General features: G+C 37.4%; 1 protein-coding gene across 1 annotated transcript in view; it reads left to right on the top strand.

Moving 5' to 3' along the window:
- Positions 1-26,408, top strand: part of CCDC91 (coiled-coil domain containing 91) — a 258,097-nt gene that overhangs the window by 60,168 nt on the left and 171,521 nt on the right. Inside the window, 4 exon segments of the mRNA XM_049783896.1 lie at positions 16,287-16,441; positions 18,034-18,153; positions 18,155-18,241; positions 19,010-19,114. Of these exon segments, the coding sequence (XP_049639853.1) occupies positions 16,287-16,441; positions 18,034-18,153; positions 18,155-18,241; positions 19,010-19,114 (467 nt within the window).

The raw sequence follows: 26,408 nt of genomic DNA, 5'->3' as shown, positions 1-26,408 counted from the left end.
GTGTTCCTAGTTTCCAACCCTAACCTGTCCTCTTGCAGGCACAAACAGATTTATCTCCTACTGTTTGTTATAACACAAAAACAAATGGAATTATAAAAATTTGATCAATAAGGGTCAATTTGAAATAATGATCAAATCTCTGAAGAGTGACTAAAGTAATTGTCTAAGTATTTACTGGGCTGTTGTTTGTACCATGTAAACCTTTTTGTGTTATACTTTTTAGATTCATTGAGCTTGGTGGTCTCCTGTGTATCTTTCCCATCAGATATGCGGTGATCCTACTTGGCTGAAACTCCTGTGAAATTTTCAGCAGCTATGCTGTCCAGGATCTATAGATCTGGAACAAATTTGGTGGCTTGGCAGTTTAAGAAGGTTAAGTTAGGGAGCTGAGGCATTTCTGTTGGAGAGTGTAGGATGTGATTATGGGCTGCTGTGCCTTCAGGTTGAAAGGGACTCTTAGAAGGTCCCAGAGTTTTCAGCCCTCACCAAACTACTTGGGAAGAGTCTGCAGCCATCATTTTCTTGCCTATTGTCCTGTTTTTATTAGTTTACACACTCTCACCCTATAACCCTACATGATTCTAGCCTGCATTTTTTGTTTGTTTATTTTTGGTTTTTGGGTCACACCCAGCAGTCAGCAGTGCTCAGGGGTTACTCCTGGCGCTAAGCTCAGAAATTGCTCCTGGCAGGCTCAGGGGACCATATGGGATGCCGGGATTCGAACCACCATCTTTCTGCATGCAAGACAAACGCACTACCTCCATGCTATCTCTCCAGCCCCTAGCTTGCATTTGTGCTTACATTGAATGTAGAGTTAATCAAACATAATTTTTTATTCTGATCTGGACAGGACAGTTAAATGTAGAATCTCCATTTATATAATATATAATGTAATATAATATAATATAATATAATATAATATAATATAATATAATATAATATAATATAATATAGTATAGTATAGTATAATATAATATAATATAATAAATATAATATAATATAGCCACTTTTTAATATATATAGCCATTATATATATATATATATATATATATATATATAAAATGGCTATTGTAAGGGTCAAAGTAATTTGCATTCCAAATTTTTTCACAATGCCTGGCACGTTTTGTACATGTGTGTACAATGACATTTCTCTGCATTCTTCTCTTTTCATCTCATTTATCTTAACAGATTATTGCATGACAGAAAGTTGAACTCTGTACAGCATTTTCTCATAGTTTCAGTGGGAACTGTGCATATTGTAGGATAAACTGTGTACTGTTCCTCTTCAGAGTCATTTCACAGCCTTCCATGAGCGTGCACACTGGTGGGTGTTTGAAATTATGGTTTTGATTGACTCTTTTTTCTTTGGGGTTGGTCTCTCTCTCTCTCTCTCTCTCTCTCTCTCTCTCTCTCTCTCTCTCCCTCCTTGTGATGCTCAGGGGTTACTCCTAGCTATGCACTCAAAAATTGCTCCTGGCTTGGGGGACCATATGGAATTCTGGGGATTGAATCCAGGTCCATCTTGGGTCAGCCTTGTGCAAGACAAGCATCCTACCACTGTGCTATTACTCCGGCCCCTCACACTCTCTTTTGATACACTTTGATTTTCTTTTGCTCCCCTTAAGTGTGTGCTCTTTTGACTTTTTCTTTGAAGTGGTTGTAGCATTTCCTGGTTCTATCACAGAGAAAATGACATCTTCCTCATGCTTGGACTTGCACTAAGTTACTAAGAAATGTTTAAAATAAATCTAGGGGTAGATAAGTCTATTAATCACCTGTTATGTTCAGCATGCTGTGTTTTACCCTCATCATGGATGTCCCAGCAGTGTCATCAGCAATAAAGGCAATTGTATCTCTCTCCATATCTAATCCTTAAATTCTTTTGGTCATAATTAATTTTTTATGTTATTCCAACACCATTATGATATCTCAGGGTAAAAATTCTAATGAGAAGAATTGTGCAGTTTATTTTACTACTCGTGTCTTGAGTGTAGAGTTTTCTACAATTGTAGTTTAATGTCTGAATAGATAAAGGAATCCTCAAAGAACACAGTATTCTCAGTATTTTTCCTTTACCATATTGAATCTTGTTACAATCAAATTTTTTTTTTTTTTGGTTTTTGGGTCACACCCGGCAGTGCTCAGGGGTTATTCCTGGCTCCAGGCTCAGAAATTGCTCCTGGCAGGCACGGGGGACCATATGGAGCGCCGGGATTCGAACCGATGACCTCCTGCATGAAAGGCAAACGCCTTACCTCCATGCTATCTCTCTGGCCCCACAATCAATTTTTGTTGTTTCTTTTCTTGTGCAGGGTGGCTTTCCCAAGCAGTGCTTAGGGTTCTGAGGTTCACTCAGCAGTACTGAGTCTAGTTGTATTTGTCTGAATGTTCATGTAGTATTCAGGCCAGTTAACTTGTGTGGTACAAGCCCAGCAGTGCTGAGGGCCACTAGGTTCATACCAGGTGGGGCTTCTGGAACTGAAGGGTTACACCTAACAGTACTGGGTTTGGGGATCTGGGAATCCACCCAGCAAGTAGATCTAAACTCAGGGCTTTTATATATATATATATATTTTTTTTTTCTTTTTTGGTTTTTGGGTCACACCTGGCAATGCTCAGGTATTACTCTTGGCTCTGCACTCAAAAATCGCTCCTGGCAGGGTTGGGGGACCATATGGGATGCCAGGATTAGAACCACTGTCCATCCTGGGTCAGCTGAGTCATGCAAGGCAAAAAAAAAAAAGTTCTACTGCTGTGCTCACTTTGACCCCTGAACTTAGGGCTTCTGTATCAAGACACATGCATGCACACCAACCCCCTGAGCTCTTTGCTGACTGACTCTTGTTTCCTGAGTTTTATTTCAATGATTAGAATTTTCCCCCTTCCTTTCCTTTTTGCTGTTAGTGTGTGGGGGCTGTACAGATTTGGGTGCCATGTCTGTTGTGCTTGTCCTGGTCATTCTTGGTGATTAAAGGTCACATGCTTTGGTGGCAGCGCTTGTGTTCTTGGTTGAGGTACACTAGCGCTCATATTGGTAAATGCTCCAGAACTCCCAATAGTAGGACCCACTACTCGATCATGCTTTGGCTTGTGGGCAATGCAGGACTGAATAGCTGATTAACTGATGCATAGTTTCTGAATAACTGATGCTTATCTATGATATCCCTTGTGCATAATGTTAATGTATTGTTTAAGTTGTGATAATACCATTTTCTTCCTCATGGGATGCTGCTTAGACTCTATGGTCACTTCATGTAATCAAGAATTGTTATTATTATTTTATTTTGTTATAATAATTCATCTAAGCACCATGGCTACATAAAGAACAACCCCCTTCAGCAGTACAACATTCCCACCACCAATGCCCCCCACATCCCTCCTCCCAAAACGCCTGCCTGTCTTTGAGACAGGCATTCTACTTCTCTCACTTATAAAGATTGTCATGATAGTTGTTAGTGTAGTTATTATCCCTAACTGCACCCCACTACTCTTTGTGGTGACTTTTATACTCTGAATCTGTCAATTGAGAAATTTATAATTGATTTGAAATTTTTTAAGCAATCTACTTATTTAAGTATAAGGAATCTAAACTTAATTTAATCAAGTCTTGAGAATTAAAACTCAGAGTTTAAGAATTTGAGAGCGATGACAGTTTATGAAAGGGTAGAATAATCTTCTGATGGACCAAGGGTTGAGATAATAACATGGTAATAATGAGTGAGAATGGGAATAGAAAGTAAAGATCCAAAATATCTTCTAATTTAATAGCTATACAAGATGTTACCATTTTGTTCTCCTTTGCATTATGTAGCCATTAATAGGTTAAGCAGGTTTCCTTGAACATATAGTGTGAGAGTATTTATATCTGTTTTTGCAAGTGCTATCATATCAGCAGAGCTGACCATAACAGAATTTCTGAGAGAAATGCATGTTCTTTGCTGCAAACTCGGTGCTCTTGTTCTTGCGGGTGCCCTCTTTTGTGGTTTAGGACCGTCTGTCACTTGCAAGATCCAGTGACTATTGAGTGCCCTGAGTAGTTAAAGGTAGAGAACATCTCTTTGTTGGTCCTTGCATTGGCTTTGCCACTGTGAAGGCTCCCCATATGGCCATTAAGTCTTAGAAAACTAGGATTTCACATTAAAAATGACATCACTTATATTTGGAACCTATGAAAATGAACAAGGTATCTATAGAAATAACTTGTAATTACTACTCACTAATATTTGGCTGAATTTTTATTGACAGTACTGCTCTGTGTGTAGCTTTATGATCATCACTTAAAAATGTTGAATAGGTATCCTGACATCTGTCAATTTTAAACATTTTTTAATTTTACTGAATTTTTTTATTGTTATGATATTGCTTTCTAGGGTGTGATTGTTTATGTACTTGGAAGGTACATTGTTACCATACCCCACCAATTACTAAGGTGCCCATGTGCCTCTTCCTCAGACTAGTGGAACCTTTCAGCTCAGTCCTCTATCTCTTCCTCATGGTCAGTATTTTAGGATTTGTTGTGCTTTGGACACTTTCTTCCCTGTCTTTATTTCTCTATATCCTGCATCTTGGCTATTGTATAGTGAATATTGTATTGTATAGTGAATATAGATATTAATATATCTGTTTGCATTAGTGTGTGTTTTAATAGATACGTAAGCATAGCTTTTCTGAATCATGATAATAATATTTTGAATTTTTTGAGCAACTTCTATACTCTTTTCATTGGAAGCTGCACAGCTTTACATCCTACCAACAGTGAATGAGGATTCTTTTCCTCCCTCTCACCAGTATTTGTTGCTTCAGACTTTTCAATGTAGACTATGCTCACAAAGTGATATCATTGTCATTTTTGATTTGGGGATGCTGAGCCTTTTTATTTAATGTCTCAGTGACATCTTTATGTTTTCTTTGGAGAAGTGTCTGTTCAGTTCTTTCCATTTTTGATTATGCTGATTTTTTGTCGATTATTATTTATTTATTTTTTTTACACATCTTGGCTATTAGCCTATGGCCCCATATATGGTGGATACTTTCTTCCATTCAATAGGATGTTTTTTAATCTTAGGGATAGTTCTTTTCACTATACAGAAGCTATTTGGTACTGTGTAATTAGATGTTTTTGGGAGTGCACATATGGCAATGCTCAGGGGTTACTCTTGACGTTATGCTTAGAATCACTCTTGGTGGACTCAGGGAGTGATGGAATATGGGAGAGCTGGGAGAGCTCAGGTAGGCTGCATGCCAGACACGCACCCTTTCCAATTTGAGATTGGATTATTTTTTGATTTTTGTTTCTTCTAGCTCTTTCTCTTCATTTAGAAATGCAGAATGATTTTTGTATATTGATTTTAATAACCTGCCACGGTATTGGTTGATTGCAGTGTTTCTCAAAGTGGGTGAAAGTGAACCTCCCCTAGTAACCTAGAGTGTTTCAGGGGGAGTGGAGGTTGCCTTTGGGATAGTTGGGGTACTTCCTGTTTGTTTAAAGAGGGTTTGTTTCCAGGGAGTTACTGAATGAATTTTTTTCTGAAAAGGGGTTAGTAGGCCAAATAAATTTGCAAAACTGTGGTATATTTTCTCAATAATTCTCAACAATAGTGGAGTTAAGGTTTTCTATATTTATTATCATAATAGCCTCAAATTTCAATGACTTTATATATCCATTTGGATTTCTTTAAATTTTCTTGCCCAATTGCTTTGCTTTGTACTTCAAATACTATATTAATCTGTGGTAGTGAAATGACACACTATTGTCTCGTACCTCTTTAGAGATAAGTAGCTTTTCTTTTTCTTTTCTTTTTTATTTTATCTTATTTTGGTTTTTGGGTCATACCCAGTAGCGCTCAGGGGTTACTCCCGGCTCTACACTCAGAAATCGTTCCTGGCAGGCTCGGAGCACCATATGTATTGCTGGGATTGGAACCTCCGTCCTTCTACATGCAAGGAAAATGCCATACGTCCATGCTATGTCTCCGGCCCAGTAGCTTTCCTTTTTGTTGTTTGTTTTTTAGCAATGAGTTATTTTAGTTGTTGGCTGACATAGGTGAATTTTGTCAGGATACTTGTTGAGGTATGTTCCTTCGATACCCAATTAATTGAGAGCTTTTATTATAAATGGATATTGACTCTTACCAGTTTTGTCAGCATCTGTTGATGTAACCACATGAATTTTTCTCTTTGCTGTTGTTGCTTTGTTTATGCTAGCCATCTTTGCATCCCTTGAATAAAATTTATTTGGTCATGAAGTAGAGTCCTATTAATGATTTGTTGAATCGGTCAGATAACATTTGCAATGTATCTTTACATCTTTATTTATTAGGGTTATTGGTCTAGATTGTGTATATGCATGCATGTTATGCTTGTGTATATTGTGTGTGTGTTTTCTCCTAGTATCCAGGGGTAATACTGTCTCTTAATACCATAATATGCTTCTGGAAAATTTTCCCTTTTTGATTTTTGGGTAGTAGGTCATCCTTGAATTTTTTAGTAAAACTAAACTTTGAAGGTTTAGTAAAACTACCTAAACTACTAGTAAAACTAGCTTAGTGTTTGTTTTTGGGGATACATTAACTTCTGTTTCAATGTCTTGATATTATTTGGCTTGTTTAGGTTTTCCATATATGAGTCTGGAGAATGTTCTTTTTTTTTTTTTTTTTTTTTTTCTAGCATCTCCCACTTAGTGGCATAAAGTTGTTCATAGTCTAAGGCAGGGGTCTCAAACTTGTGGCCCTGACCTAGAGTAATCTTTTTTTGTTTTGTTTTGTTTTAGTTGTTTGGGTCACACCCAAACAAGGCTTACTATTGACTTTGCACTCAAGGATCACCCCGACTTTGCCTCCTGTGGCCTCAGGTATTTAGAAAGGACTTCTTAAAATTCTTTGTATTTCTGTGTTTTCTTTGTGAATTTTCTTTTTTCACACCCCTTCTCTGCTGTTGTAAGGACCTGAAATCACATAATTGTTTACACAATTCATTGTAGTATGCCTGAATAACACATTTTGTTGTGATGCTTACAGTATGGTGTTCCATTTGACATGTGGGGTGATGCTCGGTATCAAATTTAGGTCTCAGGCCTGCAAGACAGATGCTCTGCCACTGAGTGACATTCACAGTCCCTGCCTTTTCTGTTCCTATTTATTAGATCTTTTCTTTTTCTTTCCTTCCTGAAATTAAGAAAGGGTTTGGCAGTTTTGCCTGTTCACTGAATAGGCCTTTAATTTTTGTCTTTTGGTTTTTATTTTATCAATAATTTTGTTAATTCTTTTCTTCTAATGACATTGATTTTCATATTTCTCTTGTTCTATGAGGTATGAAGCTGCATTGCTTCTTTGAGGTCTTTTTTGGTTTCTGATGGAAACCTAACTGCTATAAATTCTGTGCTTTGCACACAGCATCTGCATGTTCATAGCTTATGTTTTCATTCTTGTTTGTGTTCAGGAACTTTCTAAGTTCATCTTTGGTCTCCTCATTGGCCCAGTAGTTTTTTTCAGTAAAATATTTTTTTGTTTCCAAATGTTTGAGGTTTTTTCCCAGCTTTGTTTGCATGGTTGATTTCTAGTGTCCTGTTGTGATCCGAAAAGATACTTTATATGATTTTAATCTTCATGACTTTACTGACACTTGTTTTGTATTCCATTATGTGGTTTGACCTCAAGAATGTTTCATGTACACTGAAGGAAAATGTCTATTTGGTCTTTTGAGAATCTTGTAAATGATTAAGCTCAGCTTGTCCAGTCCTTGTTGATTTTCTTTCTGGTTGATATTTTTATTTACTGATGAAAGTGGGGTATTGTTGACATCTGTTTTTGGGCCTGTTAGTAGTCTCTTCCTATATTTTGGTGATCCTTTGGTGCACATATTTAAATGACTACTATATTCTACTTGTATTTTGAGCACTTAATCATTTTTTAATGTTTATCTATGTTCTTTGTTCTTTTTTTTCAGTTTGAAATCTAGTTTGTCTAATAGTAGTATGAGTATAAAAGTTAAAAAGTATTATTATCTATCCTTGTACTTTGAGCCTGCTCTATCAACCTGGGACTCTAGTACACAAAGAATTTTGGGTTTGTTTCCTGATCTTTGTGACTAGGGCTGTATCCTGTTTTTAGTTAGTTTTAACTTTTGTTCTTACCTAACTTTTAGACTTTAAGAAATTGTTGGCAGCTTAAGAAATTGGAAAATGGCCAACAAAATAAACTGTAAACAGGCAGGAGGAAGGAAATAATAAAACTTAAAGCAGAAATGAATGAACTGGAAGCCGAAGAAACAATCTAAAAGATCAATGAAAGCCAGAGTTTTCAATGTTTTCAAAAGGTTCTTTGAAAGAATAAATAAGATCGATAAACAAGACAGAAAGAGAAAGAGGAAAATCTGAAGTAATTATATTAGAATGGGGAGATATCACAACAGACATTACAGAAATTCAAAGGATAATCAGAAATTACATTGAGAATCTTTTTGCCATGAAATGAGGAAACCTAGAAGAAATTGATAAATTCTTGAACTTCTATAGCCCTCGAAAGCTGAAACAAGATGATTTGGAATACCTCAATCTATTACTATTGAGGTAATCGAAATGGTAATCAAAATTTTTCCCCTAAACAAAAGAATGGATTCACTAGTGAATTCTGTCAAACCTTTAAAGGACCAATTGCCAATCCTTTTAAGACTCTTCCAGGCAATGAAGAAACAGAACCATTTTGAAATAATTTCTGTGAAGCTAACATGACTTTGATACCAAACATAGAGGCACGACAAACAAAAAAAGGAATTACAGGCTGATATCTTTAATGAAAACTGATGTAAAAGATCCTGAACAAAACATTAACAAGTGTAATACAAACAATTTATCAAAAACTATGACCAAGTAGGATTCATCCCAGGTTGCAAAGATAATTTAAAATATACAAGTCAATAAACCTGATATATTCTGTTAATAAAAGAAAAGAAATCATGTCATCATATCAGTAGATGTAGAGAAAAATTTGGCAAGATCTAGCCAAGATCTATCCATTAGTGATAAAAAAAAGTCTCAACATGATGGGAATTGAAGGAACTTTCTTCAGTATTGTCAAAGTAATTTACTACAAGCTCACAGAAAAAATTAACTCAATGGGGATAAAATAAAGCCTTCTAAGATCTGGCACAAAACAAGGTTGCCCACCCTTGACATTTCTATTAACATAATACTGGAAATACTTGCCATAGCAATTAGGTAAGCAAACGATATCAAGCATATCTAGATAGGAAAGGAAGAAGTCAAACTTTTACTATTTGAGAATGACATAGTACTATCTTTTACTATTTGAGAATGACATAGTACTATATTTAGAATATTTTAAGACTACAAAATAGCTTCTAGAAACAATAGATTTGCATAATAAAATGACAGGCTACAAAATTAATATGCAAAACCCATGGCTTTCTTATTCATCAATAATGAAAAGAAGGAAGGGAAAAAATTTCATTCACAACCGTGCCTTGGAATCAAGTTAACTAAAGAGGTGAAAGACTTATACAAAGAAAACTATAAAACAATACTTCCAGGAATAAAAGAGGACACAAGGAAATGGAAACACATAACCTGCTTATGGATCGGAAGGATTAACATAATTAAAATGGCAATACTCCCCAAAGCATTGTACAGATTTCATGCAACCCCTCTAAGGATATCCATTAATTTTTTTAGTGAAATAGGTCAAACACTCCTGAAATTCATTTGGAACAACAAACTTTGCAAACTAATACAATCCTTGGGAAAAAGAAGATGGGAGGATTCACTTTCCCCTACTTCAAATTGTACTAAAAAGTGACAGTAATTAAAACAACATGATATTGGAATGAAGATAGACCCTCAGGTCAATAGAATATCTTTGAACATCTTGAGACAGGTCTTCAAATTTATGATCAATTAATCTTTGATAAAGTGTTAGCCCTTCCCCAACTTCCTGCTAATTTCAGCTTGGAGAGGTCTGTGGTTGGTAATTAAGGGGTTGCCTGGGGGAAGGAAGAGGGATTGAGGGGACATGGGAAAGGTGCTTTCAGGGCAGCTGGTGGAGACTACTTAATAAAGCTTAGCTTAGAGGCCATGTGAGAAATATGAACATGATGATCAGGGCCTTGTAATAAAGCTGAATATCACCTGAAACTTCAACTGACTGCCTTTGGATCATTTCTTCACTGTCAGCCCGCAAATACAGACCTGATGGCTGAAGTGGATGCAGGTGCCTGTCTGAGCCAAGCTGAGAAAAGCCTCACCACAATCTACAACACTAGGACTTTATAAATAATAATTAATACAACAATAAAGAAGCAAGAATGCAAAGTGGAGCAAGGAAAGCCTTTCAACAAGTGGTGTTAAGAAAAATGGTCAACTGCATGCAAAAAATGAACTCAGACCTCTTTTTAATGCTGTACACAAATGTCAAAGCAAAATGGACTAAAGACCTTGATAGCAGACCTAAAACCGTAAGGTACAAGAGGAAATGTATTACAATTCTCCATGATATTGAAGTTAAAGGCTTCTTCAAGAATGAAACACCACTGACCAAGCAAGTGGAAGCAAACATATACAAAAAATATGTATATTACATATACAAAAACCCCCAAAATTACAAAATGAGGCTACATTAAATTAAGAAATCAGCTAGAATCTAGAAACAAACCAGGTGCCTGAAAATAGATGAGTGTATAAAGAAATCCTGATACATCTATAAAATGGAATACAACACTGCTGTTGGGAAAAATTAGGTAAAGACATTTGCTTATATATGGATGGCAGTGAGAGTATTAGGGTGAATTAAATGAATCATTGGGAGAGGGATAGACTTAGAATGACCACACTTGTTTTTGGGGATATGTAAAAAGAGATAGCATGATATCTAAAAACAATAAAGATGAGGGCCAGGAGGACTGTGGGGAGCCTAGCTGATAAACCTAGAACATAAAGACACCTCAGTAATTCCTAATCTAAAGGAAATAGACAAATAAAGTAATTCAGAGCAGCCCAATATATCCAGCCAGAAAGAAAAATATAGAGCAACCTGCCTTTGTGTTAGCAAAACGTTATTAAGATTATAGCTGATGTTCTATTTATACTTGTTGAGTATAATTTATAGAACTCTGTTTGAATCTTATGCCTTTTAGTAAAACGTGCTCAGGTCTACCTCTTTGCCCCTCCCTATTACCTGCCCCAGTTTATGCTAATGAATGCTTGTAACTGTAATTGGTGAAAAACTTGTAACACCTCTGACGTGTTTCAGCCCTTAAAAGCTGATCCCCCAACAATAAACTTCCCTTTTTGAACAGCATGCGTTGTCTTGAAGGCTTCTTTTACTAATTTCTCTAGTTCTTCTTTACAGGTCGGTTCTGCTCGAGTGAACCCACTAATAACTAGCAACCTTCATTTCCACACCCCCGCGGGTCGGGGGCCTCCCACGAAAGTTGCAGGTGGCGCCCAACGTGGGGCGCCACCTGCAACCTCCCGTGGGAGACCCCCGCGGGTTGGGGGTCTCCCATGGGAGGTTGCAGAGGACCAGTCCAAAGTAGTATGCTTGTCATAAAGCAGATATGAGGGAGTGCAGTTAGGGCAGAGAAAGGAACACTATGACAATGATAATTGGAAATGATCACTCTGGACAAGAACTGGGTGCTAAAAGGAGATAAAGTGATATGCATGATACCCTTTAGTAACAATATAGCAGACCGTAGGAAATGAGAGACAGAGAGAGAGAGAGAAGAGAGGAGAGAGGAGAGAGAGAGGGAGGGAGAGAGAGAGAGAGAGGGAGAGAGAGGGAGAGAAAGTGAGATTGAGTGTGAGAGAGACCAACAGAGAGAATGTACCATAAAGGCAGGTTGGGGGTGGTAGGATGGAAATGGAGACATTGTTGATGGGAAAAGTGCACTGGTAAAGGGATGGGTGTTAGAATTTTGTATGAATGAAACTCAATCATAAACAACTTTGTACTTGTATCTCATGATGATTCAATTAAAACATTATTAATTAAAAATAAAATATGAGTAATCTAGAGCCATTAAAGATAAGAAAGAAAGCAATGTGTTGGGGACAGAGAGATAGTATAGCAGATAGGGTAATTGCCTTGTGGTAGACCCAGATTTGGTGCATTATGCCCCACATGGACCTCTGAGGCCTGCCAGGGATGACTCCTGAATGCAGCGCCAGGGTAAATTCTTACTTAGCATTGCTAGATGTGGTCCCAACCTCCTGTCCCCCAATTGTGTTTTTCATCTTTCTAATTTTCCCTCATGTTCCTTGCTAAAGTACTTATTCCTAAATACTTTTTTCCTTTCTTATTCATAGAAATAGTATTTTTTCTCTTTTTAAATGTTATACTTCTTAAATGTCTTAAATGTTTCTTTAACTTTTTTTTTTTGGGTCACACCCGGCATTGTTCAGGGGTTACTCCTGGCTGTCTGCTCAGAAATAGCTCCTGGCAGGCACGGGGGACCATATGGGACACCGGGATTCGAACCAACCACCTTTGGTCCTGGATCGGCTGCTTGCAAGGCAAACACCGCTGTGCTATCTTTCCGGGCCCAACTTCTTAAAAGTTAAAAGTGTTTTAAAACATTTAACTTTTTAAAAGTTATACTTGCTGCATTGCCAAATATATGTAATCCTCTTTTTTTGTTTACTTTCATTTTATTTAATTCTTCTAGGTGCAAAGGCTCTTGCCTGTAGTGCTATTTTAAATGGTAGTTAGGTCTTTATGCTATGCCTGATTTTAGGAAAAAAAATCTAGATTAATTTTACTAGATTATATGCTGACCTTAGTTCTATATTTTATCATAATAAGAAAATACCTCCAATAGCTATTTTTACTGAGTTTTCCACCAAAAAATGGTGTTTGATTTATAGAAAACATTGTCAGAGTCTTGGAGATAATCACATAATTTTCTCCTTAAGTCTGCTTTTACAGTGTGCTCTCCTCTTAAGGATTCCATAATAATGAGCCAGCTGTGATTTTCTGGAGTATATGCATATTTGTGTATTCATATTCAATTCTATTTATCAGTATCTTAGTTGCAAATATTATCTTGCTATTAATGTTATTCTAAAAACTCAAATATTTCTATTTTTGTCTAATTTTATCAGGTATAGCTGCCAGTATTGTTATAGGTTTTATATAGTGTTGATGAAGCTTTTCTTTTTTTCAGTGCTCTGGAACATTTTTTTTTTTGGTTTTTGAGCCATGCCCAGCTATGCTCAGGGGTTATTCCTGGCTCTGCACTCAGAAATCACTTCTGGCTTGGGGGACTATATGGGATGTTGGGGATTGAACCATGGTCTTTCCTGGGTCAGTCATGTGCAAGGCAAATGCCCTACCACTGCACCATTGCTCCGACCCCTGAAACTTAATATGTTTAAGTATTTTGATTAATTGCATATTTAAATTTTTTTGGTGGAAATATAAATTTTTGTATTTATTTATTTTTTTTGGGTGGGTTTTGGGTCACACTGGGTGATGCAGGGATTTAGCTTGTCTTAGATTGGCCCCTGCAAAGCAAATACCTTAATTACTAAATTACTAGTGGTGTTTCTCTGGTCTCTCATTAAATATTTTATATCTGGCATAGGCGACTGATGATTTTTCCCAAAGGAATATATATATATTATATATATATATATATAATATATATTATTTAGGATCTCACCCAATATCATTCAGATCCAGTGGTGTTTGGTCACTAGGGCCACACGTGAATGTACTGGCTGGGTGTATGAAGCAGTGATGGTGAAACACAGGATCTCTCTACCTTTGTAATCATAACTTTAACATACATAAGAGATAAAGAGAGAGATTGAGAGGGGGAGAGAGAGAAGAAAGATTGCCTTTGTATAAACTTTAAATTTGTGTATAATTCTAATTTTTCTACTTAAAAGTCTGGAGAAGTTTCTTGCTTTAAACTTTCTTGTTGCAGTTGTTAAGTTTTCCTTGTCATTTAACTTTTACATTTTATTCCCTTTTTTTTAAATAATAATATCTTTGAGTACTATGATTATAAATATGTTTGTAGTTGGGTTTCAGTCATAAAATGTACACCCCCCTTCACCAGTGCCTCTTTTATTAACAAGTCAACTATTCAATTTTTTATAAATTTAAAAATTTGATTAATCAGAATTTTTCTAAATTTACTCTGATATCTGTTTTATCTTTCTTTATTACTGAATTTAGGCTTTCATTGCTGTTTCTATTTCAGTTTTTGAAATAGAAATATTTTTGAAATATTTTAGTTTTTGAGTTTAATTTATTGGGGTTTTGGAGTGTGGCACAAAGATTTTTTTTATAGATTATAATTTTGAAGACTTTATATTTCTAATCATTGCTTTAAATGGGCCCCATAAATTGATAGATAGTTCCTTATTATTAATTTAGAAAATCTATAACTTATTGCCAGGGGATGTGAAAATTATATTATGTTTGAGTGGATAGTGGATATACATGATCTTCTTTCTCAACTGTTAGCCATAGGATCTCCTGAGGGCCCCCAGGATATTCTAAAGGGCATAGATGAAAAATTTATGTAAATGGGCACAACATGAGACTATAGATCAACTGGTAAATAGGCACAGAAAGAAACAGGGAAGGGACCATAGTTGGAAAAGGTTGAGAAACACTGACCTCAGATCCATAACAGTATTTTGAAGCAGGAATTATATTGATTTTAGAAGTCAAAACTGTTGTTTCATGGACTTTCATGGATTGTTTGAATGGGCCCCTATCCTCACTATAGCTGTGGTTGACCCCAGGCAGGACCACTGTGATGTCACAAAGGAGTTGGACCATGTGGCATAGTCACAGAGTCCAGTGCATAGTGTCACTAGAATGACTGGCTCTAGCAGGGTTACTGGCTTGAACGAGAAGTTCATTGATGCTCCATTAACTAAAATGGAAAACTTGCAGCCAAGCAGGTTTTTATAAGATGCCGGGTAAGGTTGGGTACCTCCCATGACAGAGGAACTTTCTGCCTGGGAATCTATAGGGTAATTGGCACTAGAGATGTAAACTGAGGGCTCATTTGTTTCTAGGAGATCATTTAAATAACGGGATTTGAAAGTAGTGAGTATAATATGAGCATTGAAAAGATTGGAAGGTGTAGGAAACAGAATTCAAGATTGAATGGAGAAAGCGTGAGAAGGAAATGGTAGGGAAATATGATTAAGTGTTAAGTTATATATATTTAGGTAAATATAGTTAGGTGGAAATCTAGCAGATAAAGGTCTCACAGGTGCCAAAGAAAGATTATTAGCTGCTGCCTATTCAAAGTCTGTGTCAGATATTGAGTCACTCCCAAGGGATCACACTCTGATAGTCTATACTTTGTTAATACCTAGTGGTTTTAGATGGAATCGGGCGTGGCAGAGTGGTAGTGACATACCCTTCTGAACTGACTTCCAGAGTCTATGGTAGACCTTTGCTGACATTGCCACGGATGGCAGTATGGAATAAAAGACCTTCATTCTTTAGACAATCAGAATGGAGACGTGGATTGCTGCCAACATGATTTTGTTCTTCTTAAACGTTAAAACACATAATACAGATGTGTTTGAATGTTTAGAAAGGACATAAAAATAAAGTCATACAAATATGGCCTATTTATCTTGCCCTCATCTGTGTTATTGTATTTTATGCTTGGCAATTGGCTTTTCTTTCCTGATCTTTATTTGAACCCTAGCCGAACTTTTTGGTTTTGTTGTGAATCCAAGTCCAGCATGATCTTTCATCATTTCCTGTAGAAATAATCCAGCAAGCAAAAATTCACTTTATATGAAAATCTTGTTTGTTGCAAAAGAAGTTAACAAAAAAAGAGCCAGTTGCATTATTTTAGAGTAATTGTTCTCACTGGCCTCTCTCCCTGCAGTGAATGTGTTGTGGCTCTGAGTGCCTCGCCTGCTCCTTGTGTCCTTTGGCCTCTGTCCCTTCCCATTCCTTGCTCGCTCTCTCTGGTGCTGTGCTAGATGGACCTGCAGATAACATGGTGGAAGACTTTTTCAGAGCTGGAAATGTGCTCTTCTGGCACCATGTTTGTAAATGTTCAGAAATCATGGAGTCGTTTGAATTTGTTAGCATGTGTTTGACTTGGAATAAATGGTGTGTTAACTTTGGAGAGTTGAGTTTTAGATGTCAGAGAGGGCTCCTGACAACCACTGAGTCCTCATTTACAGTCTGATGGCTTTCTTCTCTCATTCCTTCTCTTCTCCTGCTCCCCTCTCTCCCCTTTGCAGTCTCTTTAGTAACTTGCTTGTGTGATTTGTTTGCTTTCAGTTCCTGGAGTCCACCTCTCTCCAGTCTCTCCCGAAGTTGTTCTGGAACATGACCACTCCGCTCAGGCTGGCTGTTTCTTGTCTGAGTCCATCTCTTCGCCAGAGGACACACATGCTGAAAGCAGCTGTATTAGCCAGACTCCTTCGAAAGCTCAGGTACACACCAGCGCAGCCTTTTAGGAGGATTGCAGCTTGAGAGCTCAGTACAGCACAGTCTTAGACCATTTGCCTAGATCCCATCCCCAGCATCACAAAACAAAACAAAACAAAGCATGTGTTCACAAGAGGGGAATTGCATGATAATGTAATTGAACTTTTTCTGACTTGTTAATTTTTTTTTTCTTGTGATTTTTGGGCCACACCTGGTGACGCTTGGGTTTCTCCTGGCTCTGCTTTCAGAAATCACTCCTGGCTTGGGAGGACCATATGGGTTGCCGGGGAATCCACGGGATGAACCACGGTCCATCCTAGGTCAGCTGCATGCAAGGCAAATGCCTAGTGTTGTGCCCCAGCCCCTGACTTGTTAATTTTATGGAATATTTCTGTAGGATTTTTTTCTTATTTCTGTGAAACTATGCTTAGCATTGTTTTTTTTTGTTTTTTGTTTTTTGTTTTTTTTTTGGTTTTTGGGCCACACCTGGCGGTGCTCAGGGGTTACTCCTGGCTGTCTGCTCAGAAATAGCTCCTGGCAGGCATGGGGGACCATATGGGACACCGGGATTCGAACCAACCATCTTTGGTCCTGGATCGGCTGCTTGCAAGGCAAACTCCGCTGTCCTATCTCTCCGGGCCCTATGCTTAGCATTTTTTAAATGAAAGAATAGTTTTTTTTGCATGTATTTAAATAATTTTAATATACTAGAATGCAGTTGGAGTATCTCATTTGTTAAGTGACTTAACTTTGCATTTAAGACCTATAACATGAAAGACTAATTATAAAACAATACTTATTTTCTTTTCCAGAAACCAAGCCGTATTTATTTTTTCGATATTAGAGCAATCATTGAAATTTTGTTAAAAGTTTTATTTTTAGATTTTATTGATTGTTGGCTTTTGGCCATACCCAGTTATGTTCAGGGCTTACTCCTGGCTCTGCTCTCAGGGTCACTCCTGGAAGAACTTGTGGAATCAGTGTGGTGGAGTTTCTGTGTATCGAACCTGTGTCGGGCCTTATGCAAACACAAGCATACTACTCTTGTATTATCTCTCTGGGCCCTGAATTTAAATGTAAATACAAAACCCAGCAGTTCTAAGTTTATTCATTCAAGTATTTGTACTGGATACTGGAACTAGTTCTGATTTCCAGAATGTTGTTTTAAACCCTTGCGTCACATGGTGTGTGTTTACTAGAAATTGAGATCAATTTGAGGATTATTGATTAAATTTCAGCTCTTATTTGAAACTTAATATACCATGGGCATGTGTAATAAATGAAATCTGGTGACTATCAGCACGCTTAATTGTCTACTTTCAAGAATAAGAAAAAGTTTGTTTTCTTAGTATTTGTAAGAATGATAAATGTTTTAGACTTTCTAAAGTGTAGAGGAAATTTCATTTTTTTTTTTCCTGTAAAGATCAAATTGCTACAGTTTGAGGTCTTGGGTTTGATACTTTAAAGGGTGAAATAATTATAGAACTTTTGCTACAAACCTAATTTCCAAATGTGGTTTTGGGTACCCTTTGGATGTTTTCATTATTGGTACAGTGTAAACTTTCCCCACTCTGTGTATTTTTTTAATGCGGTTTAGATGCAGCAGTCAACACACACTCATCTGGATATCTCACTTTTTCCATTGGGTCTGACTGATGAGAAAAGCAATGGAACAATCACTCTTGTGGATGGTTCTGAGGAGACTGAAGCCAACGCAATCAAACATACAGCTTCAGCAGAAAATTTCAAGTCTGGAGATGAAACTCAAGGTTTCTGAAGAAGAAAAACTTAGATTAAAAAGGTATGTTTACATTTGTGTTGGAAAGAAATGATTAAGGCCAGGGATGGAGCTTCTGGGAAGAAAGTTTCACATGTATGGGCCCGAGGGTCAGGTCCTGCCACCAAATAGAAAAAAAAAAAAAAAAGAAAGAGTACAAGGTCAACGTTTGCATTGTGTATATTGGAAATTTGATATGGCAACTTATTCTCACTCACAATTCCCTCTTGGAAGAAGATAGCACTTTTGACTTGAAGGTTAAATCAGTCACATTTATAATTTCGGAAAAGCCTTTGATAAGAAATCTAGCTCTTAAATCTGTGCTCATGTTTATGCTAGATTTCTTTAATTTTCTCTGTGGGTTATTATATTGACCCTTTGAAAGCAGGCATGTTGTATTTTTCAACAGTTTGGGAAATGTTGTAGCCCTGATTTACCACAGGGAAGCCTGTACTCACAGCCGGCCCTGTTCCTTAGGTCCTTAGCTGCTGTGGCAAGTTATTCGTTTTCTATATCTCTTGCCCAAAATATTTCTGAAAAGCAGATATAAGGATAGATTGTGGGTGATTACAGTTAGCTTAAATGCTTACTCATTTATTCATTTTAATGTTACAGTAATATCTGATGACCTGATTATATCTGATAATCTGAGATTGAGAAATGTGATCTGCAGATTGTTAGACTTAACCCTACACATTTTTTCCTTTACATGCCAAATATTTTCTGGTATGTTCACTTAATAAAAATATTTTATTTCTTTAACTATTATAAAATTTATGCTTGCATTTTCTTTTAGGATGTGGAGTCATTGTTGGAAAAGCATGGTGTCTTAGAAAAAGATTTCCTTAAAGAAAAAGAGCAAGAGGCCATTTCTTTTCAAGATAGATACAAAGAACTGCAGGTAAAGAAGTAAATTTAAATTTAATATTTAGACCTTATGGTGGAAATGTGGAATGAGTACTTAATACATGTTTTTGAGTGAAGGACTCAGCTGCTTGAATAAGTAAAATCACTGACAAATGGATCAGATCAATGGTAAATGCCTTTGAAATAGTATGAACCTGTGAGAAATTCTGCCGATCAGTTTGAGATGGACTCAGTTTGGTAAAATTTACTCTCTGATAGATAAATTGAAAATTGAGCATCTTGGTTTTCTTACTGTGATATTTGCAAATAGTTTCAAATGTGGGATCTCTACACATCCCAAATTGATATTACTCTTTTTAATAATTTATTTTAATTATTGCATTCTTTTCTTCTTATTCTGAGCTCAGGTATTAGTCTGGAGACACTTGGGATACAATATGTAGTTGCCAGGGTCAAACTTGGATTGGTAAATATTTACCTGCTGTACTTTCATCTGATATTTATAAAAATAAGTTGTAGTTTATTTTACTTCAGCACCAAGAGGAACTGTTCCATTTTATTAGTGGGAAAAGTACTTTTATTTTAGACTATATGAATGATAGAGCATAGGATTGAGGTGGCCTTTTATCTTCTGCGAAGTGAAACATTTCTGACCTTAAGATCTAAATTCTTCACTTAGGGCAGTTTTGTTCAGTCAGTTTTTCTTTCTTGCTCAGCTAGTAATTTCTTTTGCTTACTATCTTGCCCACTGAATCTTTTTTTCCTCCCACTTCATCTGCTATTAAAAAATTCTTTAGCATACATTTCCTAACTATATTTTTTCTTCTAAGATTTTCTTATGGTAGTTCTATATTTCTTTGCAGGAATACTTATTTTCATGTTTCTGTCATGTTCTATAATTGCTTGTTTGGTTGGTTGGTTGGTTTTAGGCCACACCTGGTGGTACAAAGTTGCTACTCTCATTTCTGTGTTTAGGGTGGCTTGGGGGACCATGTGGTGCCCAAGATCCAATATCATGTAGTTGGATAAGTCAGCTGCATGCAAGGCAAGCCTTTCAGCCGTGCTCTCTCTCTCTCTCTGGTTTCTATTCTTACTGATTGTTATGGTGTTTTTTCTAAAGGTTTGCTTCAAAATCTTTGCCATAGCACTCACAACATTGTTATTGTCTCAGTGTTGGTGTCATTCTCTTCATAATTTTTTCTTACTAAAGTTAAGAACTTTCTCAAATATTTCCATGGAATGATTTTTTATTTTTATTTTAATTTTTAAATTTTTTTTTTATTTTTTGGTTTTTGGGTCACAACCCGGCAGCGCTTAGGGGTCACATCCTGGCTCTACACTCAGAAATCGCTCCTGGCAGGGCCCTGGGGACCATATGGGATGCGGGATTCGAACCATCATCCTTCTGCATGGAAGGCAAGTGCTTACCTCCATGCTATCTGCTCTGGTCCCAGTGTTTTATTTTTTAATAATATTTTTATATAATCACCATGATTACAAATATGATTGTAGTTATATTCCAGTCATAAAAAGAACACCTCTTCACAGTACATCCCCACCACCCAATGCCCCCTATCTCCCTCCTCCCCTAGCCCCTGCCTGTCTTTAAGACAGGCGTTTCTACTTCTCTCATACAGTAACATTGATCATGATAGTTGTCAGTGTAGTTATTTCTCTAACTGTACTCACCACTCTTTGTGTGGTGGGCTTCATATCTGAGCAGTGAGCCAGTCCTTCCAACCCTCATCTCTATTGTTGGTGGGCATTTCAGGAGAGATGAAGTCATGAAATTTTCCTATACATGGATGGACATGGAAATTATTATGCTGAGTGAAATAAGTCAGAGGGAGAGAGATAGATGCAGAATAGTCTCACTTATCTATGGATTTTAGGAAGAATGGTTTTTAATTATATACTGCTTCTTTGTTTTTGTTTTTGTTTTTTTTTTTTTTGGGTCACACCTACAGCGCTCAGAGGTTACTCCTGGCTCTATGCTAAGAAATCGCTCCTGGGACCCGGAGAGATAGCACAGCGGCATTTGCCTTGCAAGCAGCCGATCCAGGACCAAAGGTGGTTGTTCAAATCCCAGGTGTCCCATATGGTCCCTCATGCCTGCCAGGAGCTATTTCTGAGCAGACAGCCAGGAGTAACCCCTGAGCAATGCGCAGTGTGGCCCAAAAACCAAAAGAAAAAAAAAAAAAAAAAGGACAATCGCTCCTGGCAGGCTTGGGGGAACCATATGTGATTGCCGCGGATTCGATCTCACTGTCTTTCTTCATGAAAGGCAAATGCCTTACCTCTATGCTATCTCTCCGGCCTCCATATACTGCTTTCTTTCTTTCTTTCTTTCTTTCTTTCTTTCTTTCTTTCTTTCTCTTTCTTTCTTTCTTTTTTCTTTCTTTCTTTCTTTCTTTCTTTCTTTCTTTCTTTCTTTCTTTCTTTCTTTCTTTCTTTCTTTCTTCTTTCCTTCGTTCCTTCCCTTCCTTTCCTCTTCCTTCCTTCCTTCCTTCTTCCTTTCCTTCCTCCTTCCTTCTCTTCCTTCCTTCCTTCTTCTTCCTTCCTTCCTTCCTTCCTTCCTTCCTTCCCTTCCTTCCTTCCTTCCTTTCCTTCCTTCCTTCTTCCTTCCTTCCTCCTTCTTCCCTTCTCTTCTTTCTTTTCTTTTCTTTTCTTTTCCTTTCTTTTCTTTCTTAGGTGGCATTTTTGATCTTGTCTAAATCTTATGTTTTAGCAGGTCTCTGACACTGTGTAGGAGTGTTGGTTGTGTGGTCAATCCAGGTTTTCCTTTCACCCCACTCCTCATTCCTGAAACCTGATCAGATTCAGGGGATAAGTTACGTTTTTAGAGAGTAATAGATTTTGATATCTTCCTTCCTGAGTGACAGAGAAAGGTCTGTTTTGTTCCCCAAATCCATGTTCTTACACTCATACTTAAATTGGGGAGGCTTTATCTCATTTAATGGATGACTACAAACTTTCTGATGCCCAATAAGCTGCTTTGACACTGAGCTTCTTTTTTTTTTTAATTTATTTAAACACCTTAATTACATACATGATTGTGTTTGGGTTTCAGTCATGTAAAGAACATCACCCATCACCAGTGCAACATTCCCATCACCAATGTCCCAAGTCTACCTTCTCCCCACCCGACCCCCCGCCTGTACTCTAGGACAGGCTCTCCATTTTCCTCATACATTCTCGTTATTAGGACAGTTCAAAATGTAGTTATTTCCCTAACTAAACTCATCACTCTTTGTGGTGAGCTTCCTGAGATGAGCTGGAACTTCCAGCTCTTTTCTCTTTTGTGTCTGAAAATTATTACAAGGGTGTCTTTCATTTTTTTTAAAACCCATAGATGAGTGAAACCATTCCTGCGTTATTCTCTCTCTCTCTGACTTATTTCACTCAGGCATAATAGATTCTGTGTACATCCATGTATAGGAAAATTTCATGACTTCATCTCTCCTGACAGCTGCATAATATTCCATTGTGTATATGTACCACAGTTTCTTTAGCCATTCATCTGTTGAAGGGCATCTTGGTTGTTTTCCAGAGTCTTGCTATGGTAAATAGTGCTGCAATGAATATAGGTGTAAGGAAGGGGTTTTTGTATTGTATTTTTGTGTTCCTAGGGTATATCCTAGGAGTGGTATAGCGGGATCGTATAGGGAGCTCGATTTCCAGTTTATGGAGGAATCTCCATATCAACTTTCCATAAAGGTTGAACTAGACGGCATTTCCCACCAGCAGTGGGATAAGAGTTCCTTTCTCTCCACATCCCCGCCAACACTGTTTATTCTCATTCTTTGTGATGTGTGCCATTCTCTGGGGTGTGAGGTGGTATCTCATCGTTGTTTTGATTTGCATCTCCCTGATGATTAGTGATGTGGAACATTTTTTCATGTGTCTTTTGGCCATGTGTATTTCTTCTTTGTCAAAGTATCTGTTCATTTCTTCTCCCCATTTTTTGATGGGGGTTTAAATGTTTTTTGCTTGTACAAGTTCTGTCAGTGCCTTGTATTATTTTGGAGATTAGCCCCTTATCTGATGGGTATTCGGGGGTGTGAATAGTTTCTCCCACTCAGTGGGTGGCTCTTGTATCCTGGGCACTATTTCCTTTGAGGCGCAGAAGCTTCTCAGCTTAATATATTCCCATCTGTTAATCTCTGCTTTCACTTGCTTGGAGAGTGCAGTTTCTCCTTGAAGATGCCTGTAATGTCCTGGAGTGTTTTGCCTATGTGCTGTTCTATATATCTTATGGTTTTGGGGCTGATATCGAGGTCTTTAATCCCTTTGGATTTTACCTTCGTACATGATGTTAGCTGGGGGTCTAAGTTCAATTTTTTGCAAGTGGCTATCCAATTGTGCCAACACCACTTGTTGAATGAGGCTTTCCCTGCTCCATTTAGGATTTCCTGCTCCTTTATCAAAAATTAGGTGGTTGTATGTCTGGGGAACAATTTTCTGAGTATTCAAGCCTATTCCACTGATCTGAGGACCTGTCCTTATTCCAATTACCATGCTGTTTTGATAACTATTGCTTTGTAGTACAGTTATAAAGTTGGGGAAAGTAATTTCTCCCATATCTTTTTCCCAATGATTGCTTTAGCTATTCGAGGGTGTTTATTGTTCCAAATGAATTTCAAAGTGTCTGATCCACTTCTTTGAAGAATGTCATGGGTATCTTTAGAGGGATGGCATTAAATCTGTATAATTGCCTTGGGGAGTATTGCCATTTTGATGATGATTATTCCTGCCAATCCATGAGCAGGGTATGCGTTTCCATTTCTGTGTGTCCTCTCTTATTTCTTGGAGCAGAGTTTTATAGTTTTCCTTGTATAGGTCCTTCACATATTTAGTCAAGTTTTATTCCCAGATATTTGAGTTTGTGTGGCACTATTGTGAATGGGGTTGTTTTCTTAATGTCCATTTCATCCTTATTACTATTGGTATATAGAAAGGCCATTGATTTTTGTGTGTTAATTTTGTAGCCTGCCACCTTGCTATATGAGTCTATTGTTTCTAGAAGCTTTTTGATAGAGTCTTTAGGGTTTTCTAAGTAGAGTATCATGTCATCTGCAAACAGTGAGAGCTTGGACTTCTTCCTTTCCTATCTGGATTCCCTTGATATCCTTTTCTTGCCTAATCGCTATAGCAAGTACTTCCAGTGCTATGTTGAATAGGAGAGGTGAGAGAGGACAGCCTTGTCTTGTGCCAGAATTTAGAGGGAAGGCTTTTAGTTTTTCTCCATTGAGGATAATATTTGCCACTGGTTTGTGGTAGATGGCCTTCACTATATTGAGAAAGGGTTCCCTCTATTCCCATCTTGCTGAGAGTTTTGATCAAGAATGGGTTGTTGGAACCTTATCAAATGCTTTCTCTGCATCTATTGATTTGATCATGTGGTTTTTATTTTTCTTGTTATTGATGTTGTGTATTATGTTGATAAGATTTACGGATGTTAAACCAGCCTTGCATTCCTGGGATGAAACCTACTTGATCGTAGTGGATGATCTTTTCAACGAGGCATTGAATCCTATTTGCCTGGATTTTGTTGAGGATCTTTGCATCTGCATTCATCAGTGATATTGGTCTGTAATTTTCTTTCTTGGTAGCATCTCTGTCTGGTTTAGGTATCAAGGTGATGTTGGCTTCATAAAAGCTATTTGGAAGTGTTTCTGTTTGTTCAATTTCATGAAAGATTCTTGCCAAGATTGGCAGTAGTTCCTCCTTGGAAAGTTTGATAGAATTCATTAGTGAATCCATCTGGACCTGGGCTTTTGTTTTTCGGCAGACATTTGATTACTGTTTTAATTTCATCAATGGTGATGGGGGGTGTTTAGATATGCTACATTCCTCTTCCTTCAACCGTGGAAGATTATAAGAGTCCAAGAATTTATCCATCTTTTCCAGGTTCTCATTTTTAGTGGCGTAGAGTTTTTTTCAAAGTAGTTTCTGATTACCCTTTGAATCTCTGTCATATCAGTAGTGATCTCTCCTTTTTCATTCTCATGATATGAGTTATCAAGTTTCTCTCTCTCTCTTTCTTTGTTAGGTTTGCCAGTGGTCTATCAATCTGTTTATTTTTTCAAAGAACCAACTTCTGCTTTCGTTGATCTTTCGGATTGTTTTTTGAGGTTTCCACTTCGTTGATTTTTGCTCTCAGCTTTGTTATTTCCTTCTGTCTTCCTATTCTTGGGTCCTTTTGTTGAGCATTTTCTAGTTCTATTAGCTGTGTCATTAAGCTACTCAGGTAAGCTCCTTCTTCCTTCCTGATGTGTGCTTGCAAAGCTATAAATTTTCCTCTCAGTACTGCTTTTGCTGTGTCCCATAAGTTCTGATAGTTTGTGTCTTTATTGTCATTTGTTTCCAGGAACCTTTTGATTTCCTCCTTGATTTCATCTCGGACCCACTGGTTATTGAGCATGAGGCTGTTTAACTTCCAGGGTGTTAAATTGTTTCTTCTGAGTCCCTTTGGAGTTCACAAATAATTTCAGAGCCTTGTGGTCAGCGAAGGTAGTCTGCAAAATTTCTATCATCTCTTGATCTTATGGAGGTATGTTTTATTGTGCAGCATGTAGTCTATCCTGGAGAATGTCCCATGTACATGGAGAAGAATGTGTATCCAGGTTTCTGGGGATGGAGTGTCCTATATATATCCACTAGACTTCTTTCTTCTATTTCTCTCCTCAGGTCTAGTATATTCTTGTTGGGTTTCAGTCTGGTTGACCTATCCAGTGTTGACAAAGCCGTGTTAAAGTCCCCCACGATTATTGTGTTGTTGTGATATTATTTTTCAGATTTGTCAACAGTTGTATTAAATATTTTGCTGGCCCCTCATTCGGTGCATATATGTTTAGGAGAGTGAATTCTTCCTGCTCTACGTACCCCTTGATTAATATAAAATGTCCGTCTTGTCCCTTACAACCTTCCTGAGTATAAAGTTTGTATTATCTGATATTAGTATGGCCACTCCAGCTTTTTTATGGGTGTTGTTTGCTTGGATAATTTTTCTCCAGCCGTTTTATTTTGAGTCTATGTTTGTTCTGACTATTCAGGTGCGTTTCTTGTAGGCAGCAGAAGGTTGGATTGAGGTTTTTTGATCCATTTAGCCACTCTGTGTCTCTTAACTGGTGCATTTAGTCCATTGACGTTGAGAGAGAAAGAATTGTCCTGGGATTTAACGCCATATTGGTGTGTCCTTTTGGGTAGTCTTGTCTTAGATTAGGTCTTTCAGTTTTTTCTCTAAGACTGGTTTTGTGTCTGTGAAGTTTCTGAGCTGTTTTTTGTCTGTGAAACCATGTATTCTTCCGTCAAACCGGGAAAGTGAG

This window comes from Suncus etruscus, chromosome 11, assembly GCF_024139225.1.
Source record: "Suncus etruscus isolate mSunEtr1 chromosome 11, mSunEtr1.pri.cur, whole genome shotgun sequence".
Taxonomy (NCBI): domain Eukaryota; kingdom Metazoa; phylum Chordata; class Mammalia; order Eulipotyphla; family Soricidae; genus Suncus; species Suncus etruscus.
Note: the sequence above shows the minus strand (reverse complement) of the source record. Positions and strands in the feature narration are given on the sequence as shown.